The sequence below is a fragment of the Coenobita brevimanus genome, chromosome 55 (genome assembly GCF_032717465.1).
Source record: "Coenobita brevimanus isolate Jiangsu-jjx chromosome 55, ASM3271746v2, whole genome shotgun sequence".
NCBI classification, from domain to species: Eukaryota; Metazoa; Arthropoda; class Malacostraca; order Decapoda; family Coenobitidae; genus Coenobita; species Coenobita brevimanus.
In genome coordinates, this window is record NC_137008.1 from 41,811,735 (window position 1) to 41,827,540 (window position 15,806).

Here is a 15,806-nt window from a genome sequence, read left to right on the forward strand (position 1 = left end):
AACAAAAACAAAATACAGATCCCATCTCCAGCCAATATATTTTTCCTGAAGCTGTTGAACAATGAATATGGCATCATTGGTCCCCCTACCTGGCATAAACCCAAACTGCATCTCATCAATATTCACTCTTTCTCTAATCATACCTTCTAAAACTCTCTCCATTACCTTCATTATCTGATCTAAAAGCTTTATACCTCTATAATTTCCTCTTTCCAGGGCATCACCCTTCCCTTTATACACATTTACAATTACACTCTTCAGCCAATCATCTGGAACAACACCCTCATATCCATCCTTCATCCAATCCTACATTGCCTCATGAGGAGAGTAGGAGCCCGGGGCTAAGCAGTTGGTCCTGACATTTAAGATGAGAGTGACCAGCCTCACTCATCCCTGAGTGGCATTACATGAGCAATCAACCCCAACCATTCCTTGGATATAAACCTTCACCGGCTCAATCTGATTGGAACACAATAATTACTCACTAAACCACCAGGCGCCAAAATTTGGTTATATGGTTACCACCCAGCATAGTAAATGGTTTCCTGGTGTACAGGAAACCATTTGGCTTGTCACTCAGTGTAGAGTCACCCACAGGCAGAAGGAAGAGGAAAGAATGAAGGAAAGAAAGACAGAAGAGGAAGTATTAAGTTACCCCTAGGCAGAAGGACAAGAAAAGAATGAAGTAAAGGAAGATGGAAGAGGATGGAAGGAATGGAGAGAGGAGAGGATAAATAGTCATATTTATCAGGTCAGTGACTAACCTCACCCCTATATTGCCTGAGGCCTTCAACATTTCGACAGTCAACCCAGACATACCTGCTGCCATCCCCACCTTCATCCTGCCTATTGCCTCACTCACAGTAGCAGCATCAATCAAAAGCCAAGGGCCAAACACTGGATCTGCTGGCTCCAAATCTTCCCTGTCCTAGTCAAACTCCTCATTCAACAACAAGCTATAATGCTCTCTCCATGCATCTTTAATATCCTCTCTCTTCACCACTATCCTTCCTTCATCATTCTTCACACACTGCTCACCTATAAGATCCCATTTATCCCTTTTCATCTGATTTGCCACCTTAAATATCATATTTTTCCTTTCCCCATGATTTAGATTATCAAGTAAAAGTCTTTGTGACTCAGACCCCACCCTATATATGTCTCTTCTAGCCCTACACTTGGCAGCCGAGTATTCCTCCATGCCACCACCCTTCTTCCATTCCCGGAAAAGCCTTCTTTTCTCCTTAACTGCATCTTCTACACCCTCATCCCACCACCAAGTTACTTTATGTCTTGGTGGTCCTCTTATCCAACCGCATGTTACATCAGTAACTCTCAAGAGAGTGTTCTTGAGGGCTCTGGTACTGTTCATTAACGCCTCTGTCTACAGCTCCCTGTTCAGCCATCACTCTCCTCATCTCGCTATAGAAGGCATCCCTTACTATTGGGTCTTCCAGCTTCCGTATTTTCCTCCTAGGTACATAAGTCCTTTTTTTCATCACTCGTTCTTTAAGCACCATATCACAAATCAATAGTTTGTGCTGCTGCACACACTCCTCACTTCCTATAACTTTAACATCCCTCACTAACCTCCTATCAGCCCTCCTAACCAGAAAATAATCTATCTGTCTGCTAAGTCCCCCAGACTCATACGTAATTAACCTACTCTCCCTTTTCCTAAAATATGTGTTGCACACAATCATGATTGATGGATAAATTGTTTAAAGGTTAGGTAATAGGATTCAGATGTTATTAGGATATCTTCAGCTGTTTTAGGTGAAAGATAGAATTAATTAATAATGAGAGGAAGCTTTTATTAATTATCATAATGTATCATTATCTTCATTATTATTCTGACACCTTGCTTCATATGAGGAATTCCCAGCAGAGAATGATCATGACAGAATTGCCTTCATACTACATCTCGCAGTCTCAGCTACTCAGCTTCATACTCTTTTCTGTGAAATTTACTCTTCCACCCTCTTGTTCCATACCAAATGCTGTAGTCTTTTTATTCAGTTATCATCTTTATTCCAACTTTCAAAAGACTTTCACTCCTGATATATACATTTTCTGAACATATTCATATAATTTCAGATTACCTCCCTACTCATTTAGTAAATCAGCTTCTTACACTTAACAGCACTTCCTTTCATTCCATTGATGTCATAAAGTTTTTCATATGTGTATAGACTGAATACCTGCATGCATATGTAATGCATGCAGGTATTCAGTCATTTTTTTTTGCAGTCTGCAATAAGTTAAGTTCTTTCATTTGGTGGTCAGGTATAATTTCCAAGTAAGAGCATCAGAGGCAACAGAATTTAACTCAGAGCTCTCTTTACTTTCAAACTAACCAACCTATTGTACTCTTCAGCAGACATTGGGTTTGGTAGGTAAATCAGATTGTACAGTATGATGATGGAGAGCTTCTGGGAGTTAGGTAGGACCTGCATTAGTCTGCCAGTCATTTTGATCTGGCCTTAATCCCAACCAGTTGAACATTGTGATTGTTTAATTGGGTGCAGCTTATGTGTGTCCTTGTATGGTCACTCTGTGTTGAAGTTCCTGTAGAATATCTTTCCATCCTACTGTTCAAAAGTCTGCAACACCTTCAGTATACTCATACATGTACCACAGAGATGTAGGTCACTTCTCTAGTGCCAGGAGGTAGTATTCTTGACCCAGTAGAGCTGATGCCCCTCAGAACCCATAACATACTGCGTGAATGTGTAAAGTAGAGCTAATGGCCAGTGTCAGGCATTTGTATGCTGGCTGCCTTGTTTCATTTCTTCATTCATAATGATTATGCAGGCTTAATCAGGTTATAATAAAAATGTGGCAGATGGGGGTTCCCATCATCCTTTCACTCAGTGTAGAGATGCAATATGATTTATACACTGAGTGACAAGCCAAATGGTTTCCTGTACCCAGGAACCCATTTACTTCGCTTGGTGGTAACCATATGACTGGGGTTTTTGGCAGGGTTAAGTGTCCTCCAGATTCCCCTATCCAAAATCACTTAATCATGGCAGCTGTTTCAGAGAGCCTCAGAGGGCCCAATACCTGCCCAGGGCCCCAACCAAATGGGCAGACTTGCATGGCCATGTGGAATGTAAGAGGTGTGAATGAGGAGAGCAAGAGGGTAGAGGTGGTGAATGTGTTCAAGAGTGCAAGATATGCTGTGATGGCATCGTGTGAAACGAAGATGAAAGAGTGCGAAGTGGAGGAGTGGGAGGGTGTGAAATGTGTAAGATCTAGCATGAACGGGCGAGGAAGATGCTTTGTTGATGAATAAGGTGTGGCAGAATGGAATGAGAGACTACAAATGTGTCAGCTCAAGGTGTATGTATGTCAAGTTCAAGTTTGAGAAGGTGAAAGTGGCAGTAATTGTAGCATATGCACCGTGTGAGGACAGGAGTGAGAGAGAGAAAGACAGGTTTTGGGATGAGTTGGATGAAGCAGTGGGAGAAATGCCCAGGAGGTATAAGGTAATTATAATGGGTGATATGAATGGAAGAGTAGGCACTGGTCCTGAGGATAACATTATGAGTTGTAATGGAGTACCAGGAGAAAATGATAATGGGAAGCGACTAAAGGATATGTGTCAGGAGAGGAGGTTGTGCATTTGTAACTCGTATTTCAAACACAAAGATGCACATAAATATACATGGTATAGAGGGAACAGGGATTGTGTTGAAAGAAGCCCGATTGATTATGTGCTCGCAGAGAGGTTGATGATGGGAATGGTTACTGGTATGAGGACCATGAGAGGATAATGTGGAGGTCTGACAGCTTAGGCTGTCTAGTAGAGATTGTATGTAGGGTGAGAAGTGCTTGTAAGTGTATTGTAGTGTTGGAGTGGCTTTGGATGTGTGTGTAGTCTGTGAACTAAGTGTAATTGGACCGTGCAAGCCAACTGGGTGCAAGCATACTTTATAGTATGCGACACTGATTCAACCACAGCACCCCTGATGTCCGCCAATGCAGTACGTGGCCAGAAGAATGCTCCCAGAGTTTATTACCCTGGTGGGGCGCGAACCCTTGTTCTTCAGTGTACGAAAACACACACTTTACCACTGTACCACAGAGGCTCCATATATATATATACATATATACAGTATATATGTATTCTCCAAGTCCACCAAATTTTCTGCCATGTTATCATTTATCTTCACTCTTACATAGTTTAGCAGTCATCTTTGAGCTGCTTCCATTCTCACAAAATTAATCAGCCTACCCTGCACTCTTAACCTCTTAAGTCCAATGACATATTTTTCCTCTGCTCAGTTTATAAACATCCCTCAGTCTCTCCCAGTTCCTCGAAAGGAGGATGGTAGACTGCAGGAGAAGAGCCCCTTTAGCCTTCAGTCCACCAAGTTCACATTTAGGATTCAGATGACCCTGGGGTCACAACAGCAACAGACATTTTTATTCATTTGACATGATATTTTTAAAACTGGTAAGGTTAGATATTTCCTTCTTCAGCCCTTTCACTTCTGGGGGGGGAGGGTCTCTCTTACAGTGTATAGTACGACATTGTGTGGAACAAACCAGTAGTAAGATTAAAATACATATGACATTCTCAGAACATACTCACTCAGCCTGTACATCTTTCCACATCTGCTTAGCACCCTTTCATTCTCAGCTGGAGTTTCACCTGGATGACATCCATGTGCCAGAAGTTCATGATCCTTTTACTATCTTTTTTGATCACTCCTGACTGCTTTTCATTGACGGCTCTCACTCCTCCTCTGTACAGGCTTTTTCATATTTGCCTCATCACCCTCTCATTCACAGCTAGAGTTCCACGTGGATGATGTCTGTATGCCAGAAGTTCCTGGTCCTTTTACTGCCATTTTTGACAACTTTCACTCTCCCTCCCTACAGGTTTTCTCATTTTCCCTTATCACCCTTTCATCCACAGCTGGAGTTCTGCGTGAATGATGTCAATGTGCCGGAAGTTCCTGGTCCGTTCACAACACTTTTCGTCCACTCCCGACCGTTGTTCCTCGACCCTAGTACCTTCTCTGATGTGGAACACTATGGTCGGCTGATGGGGTATGACAAGCCTGTGGATTTCCACCTGGGCTCACCTAAAAAAGAGGATGAAGAGGAAAGAAGGAAAGATAATAATGCTGAAAGAAAAGGAGATAATGAAGGAGTAGGAGGGAAGGAAGGATGTTAAGAAAACTTAAACAAGGGAGGTAAGAATGAGGAGGTGGAGGAGAAGAGAAGGAAAGGTGTTCAAAGTTTAGCCCTTCAAAGTATGTATGTCTCTTGTTAGTGTGTACAGTACACTGTTATGACATTTGTTTCTTGGCTAGGTATTTAGTGTATTTTTTGTAGAGATATATGAGAAAAGGGTGACTTTGCTGAGTTGCCGTATGCAGGTAGACCTTTATAGTGTTTTTTGCCTTTACTAATGTAGTGTGGTTTTGTTTAATGCAGTAACATGCCACAAGCAGGTACAATATCTATATTACTCAAGGCACTACTGCATGTAAATAATAATGATGATGTATGTAAAAAGTCTGCTGTAGGACTGTGAAGAATGAGAGAAATGCTAGTGAAATAATGCATTATATGGAAGAATCATCAGTAAAGTGTAAATATTGATTTTTAAAAAATGATACTGATCTTGCCATCAAATAATAATAGTGAAATGACTGTTTTTGTTATTTGCCAGATCTGTATTCTGTGAGGCAGCAAGTAAAAATTTATGTTTTAAAGCTTGCCATTTTTATTATTTGTCAGATTTTTAAAATGTAGTTATGGATTTTTATTACAAATTGTGAAGAGTCAATATATGTTATTGGTAATTAAGTTGTAAACTGTATCACCAGATTTCCTGTTCTTCCCATGGTGTGCAAAAAATATTGGACTGATCAAGTTTCTTAAGACAGTTGCAACCTTTATATTGAAAATAATGAGTGTTAAGGTATAAGTACACAGTGCCTTCTGTAATATGAAGGCACCATCTCCAGTCATAATGGACTTAAGTTCAGAGTTTTTCATACTAGCTATGAAAATATCAAATTTTTATTTTTATCACTGAGAATTTTTAGTGTGATGAGATCGAGAGCAAATTTTCAGGAATACATCAACCAGCTTCTATCGCATTATGTAAGGTACATTAGTATGGCCAGCATGGTTGTTAGTAGACTTGGATTTTTATAAGCACGGCATACTGAAATGCAATATAAAATTCTTCAAGACCCATCACAGATAATTTTTATGGATATAATACAGCAGAGTACTTGCTAAGGTATAATGTGCCATAAAGTTGGCAAATAGTTTAATTCATTTAGTGATGCCAATTTGGTGCAGGAGAGGGGTGCTGGCATGTGTCAGTTACACAGACATCCCCCATCTCCCTTCATGTCTCCTGATAAGGAGGTGGTGAACTGTTGGAGAAGAGCAGCATCCTGCAGTCCACCTGATTTATGTTTCAGTTGAGCCCTGGGTTGCCTCTGCTACTACTAAATTTTTTAAAATTTCATCAAGTTGGCAGTGAACAAGGAGGAGGTGAGGATTGGTGGATGGTGAGAGATAGCAGCCAAAACAGTGCCCTGTGAGCCCACTCACCTCAGTCCCTTGGATAGACAGAAGTGGGTAGGATGTTAGGAGGTGAAGGGTGGTAAGTGGGTTGAAGGTGTCAGGAGTAGGAAGGGTGACATGGGATTAGTTTTAGAATGTACTGTAACTAAACAGCATACTGTTGGTCAGATGACAGTAATTCCAGCTGAAATAAATCACAGAACATAAAAAATATGGCTACATTAGTGTCGTAGTCACCTGGTGGGGATTCGTGAATATCCTTTACAGTTTACAAGATACTTATATTGTAAAAGTGTACTGCATATTTATGAAATTCCAAGTGTGAAATTGTCTTATGGAGTTCATGTGTTTAGTTCATAGTAATGACATATTCTGACTCTGTCACACTCCTCTACTTCCATTGCACAGTTTTCACTACTAACACCCTTTTCTGATTCATACTTTTCCAGCATGAGGAAGGTATAAGTCATGATGTTATTTTCTTGTGAAGAGGACCTCATATGGACCACTGCAGATACAAAGTAATGATTTAAAAGTAAACCTATATTTTTCAAAACTGTTTTCATTAATATTAAATGTTAAATAGCTGGCCGTAGTTGATATCTCTGTATATAAAACTGTCATTGATGGTTGTATTTATGTCAGTAAATATGTTTTATATATATATATATAAACGGCCATGCCACGTTGAGTACACCGCTTCCCGTCCGTTCAGCGAAGTTAATCAACGTTGGGTCTCGTTAGTACTTGGATGGGTGACCGCCTGGGAAGACCAGATGCTGTTGGCATAACGTTCTCCCTACGTGTCGAGTGGGGTTGGTGGAGGATTAGTGCCCCTCCCTGTAAAACAATTAACTCTGAGCCCTTGGCCACCCCATTTGGGATACATGGCATCTGGCAATGAATGAAATATATACTGTATATATATATGTATATATATATATATATATATATATATATATATATATATATATATATATATATATATGTATGTATGTATATATATATTCATCCCTTACAGAGGAGTTGCTCATTGTGTTCTACTGCTGCATTCTTATTTTTGTAAATATGGTACATATGGAAGCTGCAGTCACAGCACAAGATAGTGACTAAAAAGTTAATTATAGCATACTTAAATTTGTGCATAATGAATCATGTTTAGGTTCACTTTACCAGCGAATGACTGAAAGTTATTGATAGCTTACATAAAACTGCATGTTGTATCTTGTTAAGTGTTGTATCCAGAACTGTAACACCTTTAATGCTGAAGATGCCACATGCCAGTGTTTACAGAATGTTTTGTATTATGAAATTTTGTTCGTAATGGCTTTGCCATTGGCAGTATAGTACGTGGGGTTTATGAACAGATGATCCACCTTCTAAGTCTCATTAGATTCTGCACTAGCCATGCAGGTGGATTCTATTTAATTATTTCTGAGGAGGTACCTCCAAGCTTTATATTGAATTGGTATTGGCTAGATTTTGAACATCCAGGCCCATAAATAAAATTTACAGTGTATGATTAAACTGGTCTTGTCAAGCACCAGTGATGTTCCTTATATGGAGGACATGTAATTCTCAGCAGTAAAGGACTGAAGACTCATCACATTGCTTGCTGAAGATAAGTCATTGTAGTATTCCTTGAACATTGTGTTATTTGTAGTATTGTATTAATATGAAGGATGCTCTTGACTATTAGGTTGTATGCCAAAATATCATCATCATCATCATCATCATCATTATTCTCTCATGTTTTAAAGGGCTTTGTACTCTCATCATCATCAGCATCTAATCCTGTGTTGCACCACGCAGGAGCCCGGGACTAGACTCATAAGATGAGAGTGACCAGCGTCACTCATCCCCGAGTGGCATCGTGAGCAGTAAACTCTAACCACTCTTTGGCTATGAACCAACACAGGCTCAATCTGGTTGGAGCTTCTTAACCCCTAATGCGCGGACAATGGACAGTCGACCCCCCCCCCGGATGGTGGGGTTCAATCGCGGTCTGAGTACCTGTAGGAAAATATTAGCCAAAAATCAGAGATTAACCCTAGAACATTATACTTGGTATGGCAGATAGTACTTACATTCAGCTTTCTCCAGAGACAGGTGTCGAGCCTTCGTGGACTACCCAAGGACTTGTGGAGACTTGCAAAGTTGGGTAACAAAATCTTCACTTTCACACCTCCAGCAACCCGGTTTCCCCTCTACCACAGCCTCATTCTGTCACAGTAAACTTTATACTACAACGTACAGGTAGTTTGGAATCTGTATTTGTACAATAAGCACTGAAAATAAGGCTAAAATCAACGAAGCGTACGGCCGACATGCAGTGCGGCGGCGGTCTTCCCGTCACTCAACAAACACTTCCATTTTCACAGCTAAAAACACGTATTTTACATTATTTTCAATCATATTACTTCCCAAAAGATCACCGTAGTGCGCTTTTTATTCTGCCTTACGCCCGTCACTTTATTCTCGTTCCTGTCGGCCGCTTGCACTGACTCGGAAGAGCTAGAACTCGCCATAATGTCACTTTGAAAGCCTGCGGTAAACTGACGCTAAACAGGGGCAAACCTTGCAAAAAAAAGCTAGTGTGACAACTGGGGAAACAAGCGTTTCCTATTAGCATAAACTGCTTGTGAGAGGAGAGCGCAGATTTACAGTTCTGAGCAGTCAGAGCGCTGCCATGTATCACAGCCAGGCTGGCCAGGCCGTGGTGGGGGGGGGAGGGGGGAAAAACGTGATACTTGGCAACAACGGAGGTCAGTAGTACAAAGGTAAAGTATGTTAATTGTAGCTAAAGGGTGGTGGTACTGATAGACAATACCAGCTGGAACATCCTTGCCCGTGTTTATTCATAATTAACTCTAATCGCAAACGCGACGATCCGCCGTTATGTCCTTTTTGGCGAGCGTCGCAAATGCGACGCCCCGCGCTTTAGGGGTTAATTACCCTATACAGTAAACCACCAGGCACCATCGTATGGTTATATGGTTACCATCCAGCATAGTAAATGGTTTCCTGGTGTATAGGAAACCATTTGGCTTGTCACTTAGTGTAGAGTCACCCATAGACAGAAGGGTAGAGGAAAGAATGAAGGAAAGAATGACATAATAGGAAGGAAGAGAGGAAAGGGCAGCTGCCTGAGAGCAGCACTACATTGAGTGAGTGGATGGTGAACATCCCCACCTACAGTACTAACCTACTGTATATTGTCAAATGGTGAGAGCATATTTATTGCTTAATTTCAAACATCCATCTTTACTCTTGGCTTTACATCTGTTTTCCTCAGATGACTTCATTTGATAGCACTCTTCCATTGTGCTCTGTTCTGCATCAGCTCTGTCATATTACTTTTAGATCTTAGTTCAGCACACACTACCTCATCCTGTGTCTTACATGATCTACAGCTCGCGCTTCACGACCGTAAAGTTGGCAGTTCACACCTGCACCAGGGTGGCATACTTCTGGTGATAGATATAATGGGCACTCCAAGGAACTCCCCTTGCCCTGCAGAGTTCAGGGGATTCCCCCTTCCTTGATCTACCTCTCTGTTGATGGCCCGTTACCTCTGTACTGTACTTCTACACGTAGACAGCCATGTCCCCTGGTCCATCCTTTCAGCATGTCCAATCTCGGTCTCCTTCCTTTCTACTTCTTTCATGCTGCTTTCCACTCCTAGCCATCTTTTCAGTTCTTTTGAAGATATCCCATCATCCTGCTTTATTCCTTATATCCATCAGATCATTCTAATTTAATTTTTTTTCTGGTCTCACTGTGTTCTCATGTATATCCCATGTTTTACTGCTGTACAGTATGACACTTTTAACACATGTACGAAACATTTGACTTCATAGAAAGCGAGAATGCTCAAAGTGTCTGGATGGGTAATAATTCCCTAAACTTTTCAAACCACTATGCACCCTTGCAATGGCACTCTGCTTGGCACAACCTCATGTACTGATGATATTACTGAAGTACTGTAGCTGACTTTGTTCACAGTCATCTCATCTTCAATTTCCAAGGATTGTATATTTTGTACTGAATAGTCTGGCTGTGCCCCTACATCTACGAAACTGGTATTCCACCCCCAGCCTCAAGCTGCATGCACTTCAATATATCTCTCATGTAGCCATTGCATGCATCCAGAACAGAATATGCTACTATAACCCATGCCCTTCCTACATGTAGCATATGTCCAGTTACCCAGATCCATAAATGGTCCAATATCATTGCGACAGATTATGGTGTTTGGTCTTCTTGATGTGGGCAGTTTGATTCCAGTGCATTTCCGTTGCTGCATATTTGAAAATTTAAAGTAGTGGTTCTTAACCAAAATTCCATCCCTTAAAAATGAGCTAGGTTTTATGACAGATTTTCGAAAATTTGGTAGTGTAGCATTTATGTGTGTGTATTCTTGCTTGGCTGTATTTTTTACTAATTTAACAATGTGTGTCATTGGGCCATTATGTCTTTTCATGTGATAATAAGAGATACCAAGATTCAATTTAATATTAGACAGTTCAGAGAACTGAAGAGCTGTGGGCATGAAAAAAAGGAGCATACAATAGGTTCAGTTTACCATAAGGTATAGGAATGGAATGCAGTAAGTATAATTACTCTTTATTTTTGTAGTACAATATATACATCATAAGTATTTACAGACTTAGCCTACATCTCCATCCATATTTGAGCAGCACATCTTGCACTACTGCAAGCTAAATGCAAAGCACAGGTGATAATTTGTGTATAATACAAATTTTCGAACTGCAGCTCCCATATCCTTTTTAAAAAAAAAAAAAAAAAAAAAAAAAAAAAAAAAAAATGTACCTGTATTTCTTATAATTTTACAGAATTGTATGAGCGTAAGCTAAGATGTTGCATTCTTGCCATGGTTAGATCCTAATGACTTGAAAATTATCTGAACACTATTATCTGGTCAGTGTATTTTAGACAGCATCAAAGGTACTGTGCTAGGATACTTCCATATTGTGCATACTTTGTCAGTATATATCTTGGTATGTGAATTTTTGTTTAGATAAATTATCTTTAGTAAGGTATGACTTTTTCACAGAAATTAAAAAAGCACTCTGTACTGCATGTCTGTTAAGTAATAGGTAACTGAAACCTCTTTATGATTTTATATATACTGTACATATATATATATATATATCATCCATCCCATCCATCATCCAATCCTACATTGCCCTACGAGGAGCGTAGGAGCCCGGGGCTAGGCAGTTAGTCCCGACATTTAAGATGAGTGACCAGCTTCACTCTTCCCCGAGTGGCATTACATGAGCAATCAACCACAACCACCCCTTGGATATAAACCTTCACCGGCTCAATCCGATTGGAACGCAATAATTACCCACTAAACCACCAGGTGCCAAAATTTGGTTATATGGTTACCACCCAGCATAGTAAATGGTTTCCTGGTGTACAGGAAACCATTTGGCTTGTCACTCAGTGCAGAGTCACCCTCAGGCAAAAGGAAGAGGAGAGAAGGAAGGGAAGAAAGACAGTAGAGGAGTGTAAAGTTACCCGTAGGCAGAAGGACTAGAAAAGAATGAAGGAAAGGAAGACAGAAGAGGATGGAAGGAAAGAAGGATGGAGGAGAGGAAAGGGCAGACACCTGAGAGCAGCACTACATGGAGTGAGTGGATGGTGAGAGCCCCCACCTACCACAATATATATATATATATATATATATATATATATAAAATCATTCATCATCTAATCCAAAGATGCCCCATAAGGAGTGTAGGAGCCCTGGGCTAGGCAAGTTGCCCAGCCATTTAAGATAAGTAACCAGCCTCACTCATTCCTGAGTGGTATTATGTGAGCAATAAACCCCAACCAACCCTTGGATATAAACCTGCACCCGCTGAATCCAATTGGAGTGCCTTAATTACTCAGTAAACCACCAGGTGCCAGAATTTGCTCACATGGTTACCACCCAGCATAGTAAATGGTTTCCTGGTGTACAGTATATATATATAGTACTGAAAACTTCCATCAGATCATCATGATTATCATCATCATCATCATGAATTTTTTTCCATGTAATGATTTAGGAAAGATCTTTGTCATTATTTATTATAATTTGTTAAATAATATATATATATATATATATATATATATATATTTATATATATATACAGTAATCCCTCTAATATCCGAACGCCCAATATCCGAACATCCCCACTAACCGGACATAATCCTCCTGGGATCCAATATTCCACAATATATATATAAACTGCATATATATATATATATAAAATCATTCATCATCTGAATCCAAAGATGCCCCAAACAGCTGTTACACCATGGTCCCTTCACCCCTTCCATTCCTAAGTAACCAGCCTCCCCTGTCAGGTTGCCATTTGGTATTTTTCATTACCAAGTGTGAGCAATAAACCCCAACCAACCCTTGGTAATGCATTAGAATAATGCACCCGCTGAATCCAAATGGAGTGCCTTCACATGTACTGAGGATAAACCACCAGGATGGAGATGGTGGATTTGTTCTCTCATGATTAATCTGCTACCCTACATAGTGTGAAAATAATCAACATGTTGTTAGTATATAAGGAGAGTGATTACATGTATTTCCACTTGTATCATATCATTAGTGAAGAATATATGCTAGCTTTACGAATTTGGTAATGAAAAGTTATATTTGACAATGAAAGTTGAGGAGATTGGTAATGTGGCTGTTGCGATCTGGCAACTCTGTTACCCCACCAACATCAACAGTCACAGCTTAACTCCGATGGAGAGCAGATACTCATAACAGTGCAAGCCACAGGTGCTTGTTTTTTGTGAATAAACAGTGAATAAACTGCAATACCTTGCCACTAGAACACACAGGAATTTACAGTGTTGTGCAGTGTTAAGAAATTACAATTTAGAGTGCAGAGGATTAACTGTGGACTGCAAACTGGCGGTTCAAACCAGTCCAAGACCAAGGGACTTGTAAGTACCCAGAATGTTTAATATTGTATAAACTCACCTCTAAAACCTCATTTTATGGTTCTTTTGCTTTTATTTCAGTCTTTTATGTACCTTATTGGTGTGATTTGGGTCTTAAATAGGTGCTATGCATGTCCAGAGGGAGTTGTATAGGTGTTTTTCAGAGTTAGGGTCCGTAAGTACTAGTCCATAAGCTGGGGCCCAATATCCGGACAGGACCACTATCCGGACCTGCCTATGGCTCTATTGATCCGGATATTGGAGGGGTTACTGTATATATATATATATATATATATATATATATATATATATATATATACACGTTTATGTATTCAGTACTGAAAATTTCCATCAGATCATCATCATTATAATCATCATCATCACGAATTATTTTCCATGTAATGATTTGGGAAAGATCTTTGTCGGTATTTATTATTATTTGTTAAATAATTTAAGTTCATAGGGATATTTCTGAATCCAGCATTTTAATGATTAAGTAAATTAAATATATTTTGTGAATGGAAATTTAAAATGGCATGTAGTTGAAACACCCATTTGCTGGTAAGCAGAGCAATATGTCTTGAAACTCATAAGTCATTGAAGAAAAGTTCTGACATCTGAAAATGCGGTTTAAAAGTTTACGGAAATGTTGCATATAATCAAATCCTTAAATACTAAATAGCTTTCAGGTAGCTGTATCCATGAACTTGGATGGATGGAAAAAATCAATATAGGGAAATTTTGTGTGCAGACATTATAGCATTAGCTTCGATGTGAAGGATGTATGCAGATGTCTAATTTATATTTATGTACATGAGTAAAATGAAAAGTTTGTAACATGCTACAGTATGTTAGGACTTATTGTTTGACAGCTTATATAAAGTAGTAAATTGTTAGTGGTTATTTTTTTTTTTCACTAGACCAGCATATGTAAATAATTAGTATTTCAATACTCTACCTACAGTACAATAAAGTTTTTGTTAGCTTTCTGCAGTTATACCTTTTATCATGTGTCCTAATATATTTTTCATATTGTGCCAAAATTACTCTTTCATTTAGATGCTTTGCACTAGATATAGGCACATGTCAAGTTGTCTTTCTATAAGTTCTTCTAGAAAAATTTATTTCTTAACATCATGTCCTGTCAGAAGCACGTTTGTAAAAGTATACAATGATATTTGAAAAGTTTTGCCTGACTTTGCCTTCAGTTACATTTAATATTGCATACATATGCAGGCCTGGCCAATCAGCCAGTCTGGTCATCACTGGAAGTACAGTATCCTGTTGAGAAAACTGAAATATTAGAAAGCATGAATAGCTGGCAGTCATTGTGTTAGACATTAATTTTATGTATGATTTGTGCCACTGACAGTCCAGATTTATTGTTATGGGCAAGGGACTGCTCTCACCATTGGGTTATCTCTCACAGAATAAATAGCTCAAGTTGTTACTGGCTCCAGATAACGTATAAAAGTCCAATATAAGGATAGTGTTCCTCACCCCCCCCCCTCCCCAAGTATAAAGGAGTGGAACTTTCCATTTGTGGAAGACATGACAATCTGCTATTTTTTTATTTTTTTTTTTATTATTATTATTATTATTATTATTTTCAGTTGTCTGGCCAACCAGTTAAACTTGATTTCCTTAACGACTATCTAAACTGGCTAGTTAAAAATTCTGCATTTGGAAGGCCCACTACAGTACGTCTGTGGTATTTTACTGAATAGTTGTGACACATTTCTGTAGTGTGCAGGACAGAGTATACATATTCATTTTGGTGTATTCTGTATAGGGATATGCTATATACTATGAAATATTTTTAACTTGCATCCATATAGACTGATACGTCAATAAAACTGAACATACCACCATCATCTGAAGGAAATACTTTTATCATACCTCCAAAATTCTGACTTCAGCTCAGAGTAATCCATACCCCCTCACTTTTCTCTTACCCACCTAGCTGACTGTTATGTTTATAAATATGAGCTTAATACAACTAACCTGCTCACTGCAAATATTGCTTCTGCTGTCATCTAAGCTAACTAAAAAAAAATAATAATCCTTAGTGTGATCATTATCTGAAGAGCCACATATATTCCTGTGTAATAATAATGTATTAAAACCTATTCTGAACTGACTAAGCTATAGGATGTCATAGCTCAGGTAAAAAGTTCCTTAATCAGATCCTGTCCTACCCTACCTGTTAATATCGTCTTTGTCCATCTGATCCTGTTCTATCCTACATGTTAATATCCTGTCTCGAT

The 15,806-nt window shown here is 39.2% G+C and overlaps 1 protein-coding gene and 1 pseudogene across 1 annotated transcript in view; both read left to right on the forward strand.

Annotated features, from left to right (window-relative positions):
* LOC145401307 (transmembrane protein 70 homolog, mitochondrial) overlaps nt 1-5,695 on the forward strand; it is a 28,686-nt gene extending 22,991 nt beyond the window's left edge. Inside the window, exon 4 of the mRNA XM_080273634.1 lies at nt 4,928-5,695. Within this exon, the coding sequence (XP_080129760.1) occupies nt 4,928-5,188 (261 nt within the window). The 3' untranslated portion in view covers nt 5,189-5,695. The remainder of the gene's footprint in view (nt 1-4,927) is intronic.
* A 1,535-nt stretch (nt 5,696-7,230) lies between these two features.
* Nucleotides 7,231-7,349, forward strand: LOC145401482 (5S ribosomal RNA; annotated as a pseudogene).
* The last annotated feature ends 8,457 nt before the right edge of the window (nt 7,350-15,806 follow it).